Here is a 13,142-nt window from a genome sequence, read left to right on the forward strand (position 1 = left end):
AAATCTCTGTGTGGTAAGGAGAACCCCTGTCCTCACATTCAAAGAAGTTTTTGATCTTTATGGAAAATGTGAGGGGTCTACTATACGAATGAGAAGAAAACCATGCAGCCTGGTTACTTTTGACAAAGACTGTACATTTGTTTACTACGTGCTTCGGCGTTCGAAGTTGTTAAGGTGACCTGGGTTTGTGAACGCGTCAATCGCGCTTTGAGGTACGTAGAGGTGGTAAGAGAGAGAGAGGTAGGCTGCACGCGTTAGCGCTGACAACGTTGTGGCATACACGTGGAACTGCAGCAATAGTCCGCAGCATGACTTAACGCTGATTATGCAAGCGTGTCTTTCGCTTGCATAACCATGGTACAGAGAGAGTGTGGTAGATGGTCATTGGCGATCACAAAATGAACAAGGGAGGGGAAAACCTCAGGTTGCCTCAGCCAACGTTTCGACAAGAGGACTTGTCTTCGTCTGGGCCCAGACGAAGACAAGTCCTCTTGTCGAAACGTTGGCTCAAGCAACGTGACGTTTTCCCCTCGCTTGTTCATTTTGTGATTGCATAACCATGGTTAGTTGAGCTATGCCGCAGCCATTTTTTCTACCTGGGTTCTCTTCCGGCTTTCTTGTAAAGCCCATGGTATCTCTTTCTCATGTACAAAACTGCCTTCAGTTCTGAAGAAAATCACCCAGCAAACTTCTGACATCTTGCGAGCTCTTAGTCGCAAGATTAGTAATAACCTGGCAGACACATGACGTGAGCTTAGTAACTGCCAAACCAACATTTTCTTCTGCACGCACTTCAGACCACGGGTATGACTCAATAGGCTTGTACTACATGCCGTATCCAAGGATAGAGCGTGAATAAACTAACTTCACAAGGCAAGTTTTCCTTTTTACTGAAAAAAGAGTAGCCTTAGTGGTCGCTCAAAGCGTGCCTTCTTCGCATGGTGGCGAATCGCAGTTTGCGAGCGCCCTCCAGCTGCGCTCCGCGGTGCAGCAGGTGGCGCTCACGCTGGCGGTGGGCGAGGCGGCGCTGGAGTTCGAGCACCGCGCACTGACCCCGGCGCACGTGCTCGTCAAGGAAGCGCACGAGCAGGTGGCGCCCTTCTGGCTGGACGGCCGCGCGCTCTTCGTGGACACGGTCGGCGTCCAGCTATCGCTCGTCGACTTCTCCGCAGCGCGGCTGCTTGCCCCCGGCGAAGGAACGGGTGCGTGACTCGTCGTTCAGGCGCTGTGTGTGATGGGGCTTACATGTGGTCTTTCATTACTTCGATCGTTGCTCTTGATTTGATTGACTGATTTGATTTGATTTGATTCATTTTCCATTTAAAAAAATGGTGAAAACTGAGGCAAAAGCTGCATAAAGCAGCAGCTGAAAGGCCTTCAGTTCCAGTACAATGGCAGCAGCAGGGGAAACACATGCACAGTTTCTTATAACGCTGTTAACAGATAAAACGAGTCAGCTTAATAAGTTTAATAACCTGATAAATTTAACAATGACTTAATAAATTTAAACAATTCATCGCACACACAATGGAAAATATGATTTTGTGGGTGTGCCACAAACATGTATAACAAACAACGCATACATACAGAAACCTTTTGCAGAAATTTCTCAAGAGTGAAAAAAAAATAATTCAATGAAATTGTGTATGTTGAGCGCAAGAAGTCGGCTAGTGAGAGATTACAGATGTTTATGCCTTGTACGAGATATGAATTCAGTAACCTCAGAAGTGTATTACACAGCATGTGATGTCCATAGTTAGTTCGAGAAAGAGGAACATTATAGATTTCTGTACAGCGAGTGATGTACACTGGAACGTTTTCATACAGATTTGCAATTTACAGATTAAATCTTTCTTTCGGCTTGGGTGGCACTCCTATGAGAATCGAAGGGGAAGTGTATTACACAGCATGTGATGTCCATAGTTAGTTCGAGAAAGAGGAACATTATAGATTTCTGTACAGCGAGTGATGTACACTGGAACGTTTTCATACAGATTTGCAATTTACAGATTAAATCTTTCTTTCGGCTGGGGTGGCACTCCTATGAGAATCGAAGGACACGGAGTAAAAGATCATAGAAAAGGACATTCCTGCACGACAGAGTACGGCACTCACTCTTGTGGCAGCAGTTATCACACGTGCAGTGGCAGGCGTATGAATAAGCCTCGTCCTCTAGCGTACTCGAGTCACTCTAGTGTTTTATTTTGTTCATGCTCTCATTGGGGAGGGGAGTGTTGTGAAGAGCTCGAAATGCGCCGCTGCTGAGCCGTGGCGCTGCAAGAGAGTCAACATAGTCGACAGGAGTCTACTGTAGTCAGTTGATCACCACACAATGGGCCGGCGAACACATAAACTTAGTTGACATCGAGACTGCAAGCCACACACTTCGTCGCTGCTTTCCTCGCGCCTGCCATCACTACGCATTTAACCAGGCTAGCCGCACACCAGTTTGTTACTCCGCCGCTTTATAGCTGCAAACAGCTCCATGAAGCTTCATTTGTGTGGGAGGCTGGTAAGACTTATAATATGTAAGCTATATTTAGGACCTTAATAAGTTAACTATACACTTGAGCCCGCGCCGTCTCTTACATTGCTTCAAATTGCTCTCGAACATCAAACGTATTTGCAATAAGGTCAACCCTTGGTTTTCTGGTTCTTTCTCAGCGCCGCCAATATTTTTGCTGATGCCTTTTCAACAGGATGAAAAACCTTAATTTTTTCTCAAAGGTTCGTTATACACACCTCCATCTTATAAATCTTCACAACTTAGTTACAACTTCAAGGTAAGAATCCCGCACTGCCGATGCAGCCACTGTATTAATTTATTTATTCCTTGAATTGGAAATGACTGACAGCACTTCTCAGGCTTCATTGCTGCCAACGTCGACGCCGACAAATTCTGAACATCGCCGTCGATTTCGTTCACCCCTCTTGTCTTTTATGCCGCCGGGCTCGCGATTAATAAAGATAAATTTAACATCATTTCCAGGGAAACAGCCTAAGAACAGCCAGCCAAAATGGCGGTCCGAGTTGCGGTCATCAACGCAACGATCTCGCGCCGTGCGCTGGCGGTGCGACTGCCGCCGCTGCCCATCTTCTCTTTACAATCACCGCGGCTGAAGGCGAAGCCATCCTGGCGTCAGGGAGACAACAATACACACGTTTCATAGTTTGGCTTCAGGCGTGACACGTGAACAGTCTTGCGGTTACGTCGGCGTTGATCTGTCGCGGGTGTCACGGGGTCGACAATATAGTTGACCGGGTAAATGCGATCTAGGATGCGGTAAGGTCCGTGTTACTTGGGGAGAATTTAGAGGAAAGGCTGGGTGTGGTAGATGGCACGCGAAACCACACGAGAAATCCGGGTAGAAAACTGCAAGCAGTGTGGGCGGGGTCGAAGCGGAATTTTTGACGCCCCTGCCCGTCGGAAGTTAACGACCGAGCGAGCTGACAGCACTCCTCGGCATGCTTGGAAGCCTCTGAAACGGTGGTGCACCCAGACTTCTCAGGCCGGTAAGAAAGTACAGTGTCGAGCGGTGAGAAAGGTTCTCGCCTGTAGAGAAGAAAAAAACGGAAAGAAGCCAGTGGTAGTCTGCGTGGCGGTGTTGTGAGCGTAGGTGATGAAGGGCAGGGTCTTATCCCAGTCGGACTGGGCGGAAGACACGCGCATCGACAGCACACCGCCCAAGGAGAGGTTAAACCGTTCCGAAAAACCAATAGTAGACCGTGGTGGTATGCTTTGTGATCTTACATTGTCTGAGAAGGGATTTGCATGACCTCGGACAGAAAGACGCGCCCACGGTCGCTCAGCAGTTCCCGGGGCGCTCCATGGCGAAGAATGAAGTGATACAAGATGGAAGAGGCAAAATGTGGTGCCGTAGCAGCAGGAAGAGCCGCGGTTTCGGCGTAACGCGTGAGATGGTCGACGAGTACAAATACTTAGCGGTTGCCTGCAGCAGTGTAAGGAAGGGGGCCATAGAGGTCAATCCCAAAGCGGTCAAAAGGACGGGAAGGGCAAAGGAGAGGCTGCGTCAGGTAGACGGAGTGGTGACGAGCGGGCTTGCGACGTTGACAGTCAGGGCACGAGCGGACGACTTTGCGGATGTAGGTGAACATACAGCGCCAATAGTAGTGGAGATGGAGTTTTGTGTACGTTTTAAAGGCACCGGCATGAGCAGACTGCGGGTAAAGGTGAAATAGGGCGCTGAATGTCGACTGTAAAGGATCAGAGACGACAAGCAGCCACTTCCGGCCATTAGAGATGTAGTTGATGGGGTACAGGAGGCTATCGCCAATGGCGAACTGAACTGCCTGTCTGCGTAGGGCACGAGGCATGGGTGCTGCCATGGAATTGGAGAGAAAACGTACAAGAGAAGATATCCAGGGGTCCTTTTGTTGCTCGCTGCCCATGGCATCTGTTAGAAACGACAGCGAAGTGCAACTGACTTGAGAGAGTAAGACAACGTCAGGCGGCAGTGCAAAGCGGGGCAAAGCGTCGGCGTCGGTATGTTTTCGTTCGGAGCAATAGATGACAGAAATATCGTATTTTTGTAGGCGTAAGGCCCAGCGAGCCAAGCGGCCTGTAGGGTATTTCAAGGATGCCAGCCAACACAGGGAATGATGGTCGGTGACGATGTCGGAAGGACGGCCATTAACGTAAGGTCGAAACTTTCCGTTCATTCATTATTACAGCGCAAAGACGGCACAGAACAAGAAGAAGCACAACAGCGCTGACTGTCAACTATGTTTTATTCGAGACCAGTAGGGTTTTTATACCACCCGGCGATCAAAACAGGAAAAAAAAACATACAAGAATAGCTGTAGGCATGCGCAAAGCTACAAGAACGGCGGTTATCCGGCACGAGTCAGATTTCACATTCTAGATATTTCATCTCTTTCTGGGACAATGCCACTGATGGTGCGCTTATGCACTCGTCCTGCAGTCTTATAATCATAGCAGCTTCTATTATTTCTCTTGTTAATGTGTCTCGGTGTTTCCCTATGAAACTGCATTGCCTGTACATCGGTTCACATTTATCCTCGCTGTCATCTTCTGCGCTGCAGTCCCTGCAATGTTTGGCTACGTGGCCTGAGGTAGCCACACGTGCGACATTGTCATGATGCTCTTTTAGCCTTTTGTTGAGACAGCGGGCAGTCTGCCCGATATATTTTTTCCCACAGGACATGGGCAGTGATTACACCACACCTTCTTTACAAGGGACAAAATGATCCCCGTGTTTTACTTTACACCTGCGCGTTTCGTTAGTCGTGCAGTTACCTTTTTTGCACAACCTGGAAAGCTTTTCCGGCGCTGAAAATACTACGTCAACGCCTGCCCTACTTCCAATTTTCCGGAGGTTGTGCGACACCTGATGGAGATAAGGCAAAACAACAACCTTTCTTCTTTCCCTTTGCCTAACCGGCTCGCTAGTGTGGCGAGGTCACAAGTTTTTTAGCTGCTTTTCTGCCACTGACACTAGTACATCGGACGGATAACCAGCCATCGTAAGGCGATCAACTTGTTTCGCAAATCTTAGTTCCATACTATGTTGGCAACACTTCTTTAAAACATTATTACAAACAGAATGAATAATGGCCCTTTTTACAAGTTTTGAATGAGCTGATGCATATGGCAGGATGGGTTTTTTTGCTCGAGGCTCGTACGACCAACACACATGGGACGGAGTGAAATGAAGGGCGAGATCTAAGAACCTGATAGAATCATTAAATGGGGTTTCATGCGTTAAAACCAGTGGTTGAAGACACTCTGTGAATACTGAATGAATCTTTAAGAACTGCTGCTCAAAACTGAGGTTGTCATTCTGTACTAACACAAAGTAATCGTTAACAAATCTAAAAATGCGGCACACACCGAACCCTTCCAAACGATCTTGCAGTTTTTTGTCACGCAAGGCCAAAAACATATCGCTAAGAACCGGGGCTAGGCACGAACCAAAACATATCCCGTCTTTCTGAATGTACATATCCCCATTCCATTCTACAAAAGAGGAACTAAGATAAAACGATAACAATTCTAGGAAGGCATCGGCGGAAATTCCGCAATCGTTTTTGAAGGCTATAACACCATGCTTTTCGATGTGCTTATTCACAGCTGACAAGACTTCCGCCTGGGGAATTGTGTAATATAAGTCTTTTACGTCGACTGAAAATCCCTGCAGCTTTTTATCGTGATCCCTTCCTTTTAGGAAGGTGATTACTTCGTAACAATTTCTTGTTCTAAAAGGGTCATCGACCGTTAAAACGTTGAGTTTCTGTTGCAAGTGTCTTGCGACATGCTTCTGCCATGTCCCTGCTTCTGAAACTATTGCACGAAACGGCCAGTTGGGGTTATGGGTCTTCGAAGAAAAAAAAATCTCAAGGTTGCTCTTGTGGCAGTTCTCAATCATACTCGACAACTTGTTTAAATTCAACTTGTCGGTTAGCTTTTTTGCTTGACTCTTAATTTTCGACATCTTTATATCATCGCGCTTGTCAAACGCAGCAAGGACGCTGTCTATTGCTTTTGACATGTACACATCTCTGTTTAAAACAACAAAACCTCCATCCTTGTCTGCAGGAAGAAGAGACAGCGAGTTATCTTTCAACCAATTAACTGTTTCGAACAAGGGGAGCTTCCTGCCTGCCTGTCTGTACTTTGCTAAAACGTCGACACCTTCAGAGATGCAACGGTCGGCTTCGGTCTTTTCCGCGCGTCGGGAAACTTGTTTCACCATAGCCAAGAGCTCCGGTCTCGATGCTTTTGGCTCGACCGCAAGCTTGGGCCCGCGGCCAAGGGCTTGACTGATGTTGTCGGGAAGGGAGATGCCCTCCATGACGTGGATATGTTGTCCGGTAACTGGAGTCTTCTTAGGAAGAAGTGCACGAAACGCTGGGAGGGTCTCTTGACAAAGGAACTCGGTGGTGCGGTCAATGGACCGTGATAAATGGTGCCACTGTGCATTCGAATGTTCTGGCCCAGCATGGAACTGTACCAAAACCTTCAAGCGCTCCTTGTGCGCTCGCACTTGCTGAAGCCATTCAGACCTGAGAATCTTGCAGAGTCTTCTCCCATGGCTAGCTGAAGGTTGTACGCCGCCAAATAAGGCTGATACATCAGGTGGCAGGATTCTCTTGCGAACGCAAAACCCGAGTGAGCGTGCTCGGCAAGCCGCCGCGGCGACTACTGGTACCACTTGAAAGAGATCCGGAACACATGTAAAAGAGCCCTTTGTACTAGAAATAAAGTTCCATAATACAACATTTTGGGCGAGTTGGTTACCTACATTCATTATTACAGCGCAAAGACGGCACAGAACAAGAAGGGGACACAACAGCGCTGACTGTCAACTAAGGTTTATTCGAGACCAGTAGGGTTTTTATACCACCCGGCGATCAAAACAAGAAAAAAATTACATACAAGAATAGCTGTAGGCATGCGAAAGGGTACAAGAACGGCGGTTATCCGGCACGTGTCAGATTTCACATTCTAGATATTTCATCTCTTTCTGGGACAATGCCACTGATGGTGCGCTTATGCACTCATCCTGCAGTCTTATAATCATAGCAGCTTCTATTATTTCTCTTGTTAATGTGTCTCGATGTTTCCCTATGACACTGCATTGCCTGCACATCGGCTCACATTTATCCTCGCTGTCATCTTCTGCGCTGCAGTCCCTGCAATGTTTGGCTACGTGGCCTGAGGTAGCCACACGTGCGACATTGTCATGATGCTCTTTTAGCCTTTTGTTGAGACAGCGGGCAGTCTGCCCGATATATTTTTTCCCACAGGACATGGGCAGTGATTACACCACACCTTCTTTACAAGGGACAAAATGATCCTCGTGTTTTACTTTACACCTGCGCGTTTCGTTATTCGTGCAGTTACCTTTTTTGCACAACCTGGAAAGCTTTTCCGGCGCTGAAAATACTACGTCAACGCCTGCCCTACTTCCAATTTTCCGGAGGTTGTGCGACACCTGATGGAGATAAGGCAAAACAACAACCTTTCTTCTTTCCCTTTGCCTAATCGGTTCGCTAGTGTGTCGAGGTCTCAGGTTTTTTAGCTGCTTTTCTGCCACTGACACTAGTACATCGGACGGATAACCAGCCATCGTAAGGCGATCAACTTGTTTCGCAAAGCTTAGTTCCATACTATGCTGGCAACACTTCTTTAAAACATTATTAAAAACAGAATGAATAGTGGCCCTTTTTACAAGTTTTGAATGAGCTGATGCATATGGCAGGATGGGTTTTTTTGCTCGAGGCTCGTACGACCAACACACATGGGACGGAGTGAAATGGAGGGCGAGATCTAAGAACCTGATAGAATCATTAAGTGGGGTTTCATGTGTTAAAACCAGTGGTATAAGACACTCTGTGAATACTGAATGAATCTTTAAGAACTGCTGCTCAAAACTGAGGTTGTCATTCTGTACTAACACAAAGTAATCGTCAACAAATCTAAAAATGCGGCACACACTGAACCCTCCAAACGATCTTGCAGTTTTTTGTCACGCAAGGCAAAAAACATATTGTTAAGAACCGGGGCTAGGCACGAACCAATACATATCCTGTCTTTCTGAATGTACATATCCCCATTCCATTCTACAAAAGTAGAACTAAGATAAAACGATGACAATTCTAGGAAGGCATCGGCGGAAATTCCGCACTCGTTTTGGAAGGCTATAACACCATGTTCTTCGATGTGCTTATTCACAGCTGACAAGAAATAATAGAAGCTGCTATGATTATAAGACTGCAGGACGAGTGCATAAGCGCACCATCAGTGGCATTGTTCCAGAAGGAGATGAAATATCTAGAATGTGAAATCTGACACGTGCCGGATAACCGCCGTTCTTGTACCCTTGCGCATGCCTACAGCTATTCTTGTATGTTTTTTTTTTCCTGTTTTGATCGCCGGGTGGTATAAAAACGCGACTGGTCTCGAATAAGACTTAGTTGACAGTCAGCGCTGTTGTGTCCCCTTCTTGTTCTGTGCCGTCTTTGCGCTGTAATAATGAATGTAGGTACCCAACTCGCCCAAAATGTTGTATTATGAAACTTTCTGATCGCCCAAACAATGGCCAAGCATTCTTTCTCGGTGACTGAGTAGGTGGATTACGGCTTTATCAGGGAACTGCTCGCGTATGCAGCGACATACTCGTGCACTCATACTCGTCGACATACTCGTCATGTAAGGACAGGATTGAGGCCAAAACCACCGGCATCGGTGTGAGTTTCTGTGGGAGCAGTGGGGTCGAAGTGTCGTATAATGGCAGGCGCTGTGGGAAACCGGCGTACGGTGCCGATTGCGTCGTCGCAGTCAGGTGACGAACCGGCCAGGTCATTGGCGCCCCGAAGAATGTTTGTAAGTGGCGCTATTGTTTAGACAAAATTTCGAACTAAGCGTCGGAAGTAATGACACTGGCCGAGAAAGCTGCGAACTTCCTTCAGAGGCGACGGCTTGGGGAACTCAGCGATGGCACAAAGTTTGGCTGGGTCATGAAGCACGCCGTCCTTCGAGACGACGTGATCCCAACTTGTCAGTTGGCGGGCGCCAAAGTGACACTTTTTGAGATTAAGTTGGAGCCCCGCTGCAGTTAAACATGTCAACGTGAGCTCCAAGCGGTGAAGGTGCGTCTCAAAATCAGGAGCGAAAAGGACAATGTCGTGTAGTAGCACAGGCATGTTGCCCACTTCAGGCCGCGTAAAATGGAGTCCATCATGCGCTCCATAGTCGCTGGGGCATTACAGAGGCCGAAAGGCATGACGTTAAATTCGTACCGGCCATCTGCTGTCAAAAAAAACTCTCTTGGCACCGTCAGCCCCCGCCACAGGGGCCTGCCAATACCCCGGTCGACGGGTTTAAAGATGAAAAGAATTCCGTGTCCTAGCCGCAGTCAAGGGCGCCATCGATTCGCGGCAGCGGATAAAAGTCTTTGCGGGTGATCTTGTTAAGGCGGCGATAATCGACGCAGAACGGCATTGTGTCATTTTTTTCTTCACTTGAACGACAGTAGAGGCCCGCAAACTACTGTATGGTTGAATTACGCCTCGCTGAAGTATGTCGCTCACCTGAGTGTTGATAATCTGGAATTCGGCTGCCGAAAGTCAGTTCGGCGTGCACGAAGCGAAAAGTGGGCTCCGGTGTCGATCTCGTGGGTCACGGTAGATGTCGACCCAGTTGGTTTTGTGCTACGTCGAAAGAAGTTTTTTTTTTTTCAAAAAAAAAAAACTTGCTCATTAGGTGAAGAAGTCAGGCGCGTTCTGGTGTGTAAAGGCTGGCGTCAACGGAATCAGTAAAGGCGTCGTTTGTGACTGAAGCAGGAGATGCGGGCAAAAAAAGAAAATGAGTAGGAAGAGAACATGATTCGGCGCAACGGTCGGGCTCGAGCAAAGGGTCGTTGAGCTGAATACTGCCAAAGCATTAACCATGGAGAATAATGCAAGGGCTTAGAAAAGAGTTGGAGATCGGGATGTCTGCAGCCGTCTTGAACAGTGAGCACAGCGAATGGCAGAGGCAGACCATGACGAGAGAGGAAGACGTGGGATGGTGTAAAGACGACGGTGCCGTCAGGTGTAGTGAGGCAGCAGACCGGGACGAAAACAGATGAGCATGCAGGAATCTCGATGTCGTCAGCCGCACAGTTCGCCCCAAGAAGATGACGTATCAGGCGAGGCAGCTCTGCACGTAATATGTCTTCTCTGCACGAGCGCAGTAATTGAGGGCTTTACGATGGGAGAGAAAGTCCCAACCTGAAATAATCTCATGCGAGCGCGATGAGAGCACGACGAAATCAACAGTAGATACAGAACCGTGAATGATGACCCTGGGTGCTCAGGTTGCCAAAGGCGACATGCGCTGCGCATTAGCTGTATGCAGCGAAAATCTGAAGAAATGTCTTATCATATTAGACTACATGAAACGGGGCATGCAGATATTACTGAGGGGGGGGGGGGGGGGGTAGTTGTACGCCGACCCCGGAGTTGTTCCTTATGCAAGCTGCAGTAAGAAAATTAATGTCATAGCCTTTGAATTATCCTGACTGCATTGCAGACAAAGGGCTTTAATTGCAAAATAACGGAAAATAAGTGGTGTAGCTGCGTCCTCGCTTTCAAGTTTCAAGTTTATTTAATACGCACATAGTAATACAAATACAATAAAATCAGTACAGAAGGAGGTCCCATAGTACACGACTGTCGGGGGGACCTCCTAGAACAAATCAAGTGGGGTAAAATTGTTTCAGTTTTAAGCATGAAATGCTTTTAGCTCCCGTTGTCGGCAGTGCGGTGACGTCACGCCGAGACCGAGAGCCAACATCCGGGCACTGAATTCCACTCATCCGTGCACTGAAACGAGAACATATGGCCACCGTACGAGATTTAACGAGACAAGACGAGAGCAAGAGGGGAGCTCCAGGGCGGGAAGGGCTTTTGGCTGAAAAACTGCTTCCGCGCCATCCCCAAGGATGGCGCTGCGGTCTCTCACTCGCACATGTAAAAGACCGGCCGCTTGGCCTTCAGACGCGCTGCATATACATTCTTGTCAGGCCTGCGTCTCATCGTGTCCGCGTACGCTTCTGTATCGTCCTGCATTCCAATACCACCACCGGCACAGCTGCTTGCTTAAGCCGAGCAATGGAGCCTGATGAAAGGAGAGGTAGGAAACGTCTTGCGGAAAGCGATCGCTTTGCGAGTGATACGCCACAGCAGAAGACTGCTCGCCCCTGCCGACAACGCCATGGTTATGCGGCCGCTGACGAAAGCGACAAGGAAGCCACGGTTCGCGGCTGCCTACCTAAGCCCCCTCTATTGCAGGCGATCGCTTCGACGCAACAAGAAGAGTGCGGTGTGGTGTGTTGAACACTAGACCCATTTCAAGATTTTGACTAGTACCATCTACAACCAATGTGTTATGCCCGTAAACATTTCATGCTTACTCTACTCTCGGTTATGGGAGAGGCAGAGATTTTTTTATTTACGGTTTAAACCCAGAGCAGCAAGCGGTCAGTCAGACAGAGGATTGTTACGCAGTGCATCTTTGTGCCGTTCATCATAATGTCTACACCTGGACAACATTTCGAAGAAGCAAAGAGAAAACGGGCAGTCCGTAGTGAAAAAAGTTGTATGCTGTATGACAAAGCTCATACATGTTAATCAGAAAAATGTCATACAAATACTTTGCAATTGACGAACGTCAGGACTCATTCTTGAAAATATCATACATTTCTTTCACAAACCTCATACAGTATTATAAAAAATGTATGGCATTTTTATGACGAAGCCTGCAGGGGTTATTGCATCATACAGCATTTATCAGGAAAGGTGTGTGTAAACGCGAACTAAGAGGTCTTATTTTCTGTCCGATTCTCTGGCATGTCTGCAGGTTCACAGCCAGTGTTTAGTGACCTGACCAAAATGCCACTCCACAAGCGAGAGGCACTGGGAGATACTTTCCGCAATGTTTGCCAAGAAATCAAGTAAGTATACTACATATGAAGGTACATAAAAATAGGAGGAAATGAGAACAAAGAAACGGCGGATAGGTTAACCATAGAAATCTATAGAATAGCTACAATGTCACTACATATCTCAGCTTTACATTTTTTATCGTTGCGCCACTGGAGGCCGTAAATGGTTTGTCCGCGGATCCTCCTTCTAAAGAACTTGTGACAGCTGTAGACGGGAGCAGAGATATTGGTTAAGGCTAAGGTGGAAATGGTGGCCTTTTTGCCATGTATAGCTGTGGGCTGTGTTTTTGGGCTTTGGTGGCTTCCCGCTGAAGCAACTGTACATGATTTTGTACCTCCAGGCTCGGCCTTCTCGTGGCGGCAGTTTAGCTTATGGAATAATGACTTTGAGATGGCAGATAACTATCTCGAGCATGTACGCATTGCTTTTAGGCGTCCTTACAGACACGCAACACGACAGTGCTCAAACGCAAAGTGAGAAACGTGGGAAGGCAATTCTATGAACTAAAATTTATTAGGAAAAGGCTGCTCAGTCTACACATGACGTTCATGTGTGCTAAAAACGGAACTTTAGCACAGGTAAGCAAACCTGCAAATGAAAAAAAGTGATTAATTTCCTTTTTCCTATTCGAAATGAAACAGTCTGCGCGGAAGGGGACCATTCAATCTCCT

General features: G+C 47.4%; 1 protein-coding gene across 1 annotated transcript in view; it reads left to right on the forward strand.

Annotated features, from left to right (window-relative positions):
- LOC149345177 (uncharacterized) overlaps window positions 1-13,142 on the forward strand; it is a 138,484-nt gene that overhangs the window by 111,652 nt on the left and 13,690 nt on the right. Inside the window, exons 13-14 of the mRNA XM_089546486.1 lie at window positions 956-1,202; window positions 12,386-12,479. Of these exons, the coding sequence (XP_089402612.1) occupies window positions 956-1,202; window positions 12,386-12,479 (341 nt within the window). The remainder of the gene's footprint in view (window positions 1-955; window positions 1,203-12,385; window positions 12,480-13,142) is intronic.

This window comes from Amblyomma mixtum, chromosome 5 (assembly GCF_055824585.1).
Source record: "Amblyomma mixtum isolate Tamu chromosome 5, ASM5582458v1, whole genome shotgun sequence".
Taxonomy (NCBI): Eukaryota; Metazoa; Arthropoda; class Arachnida; order Ixodida; family Ixodidae; genus Amblyomma; species Amblyomma mixtum.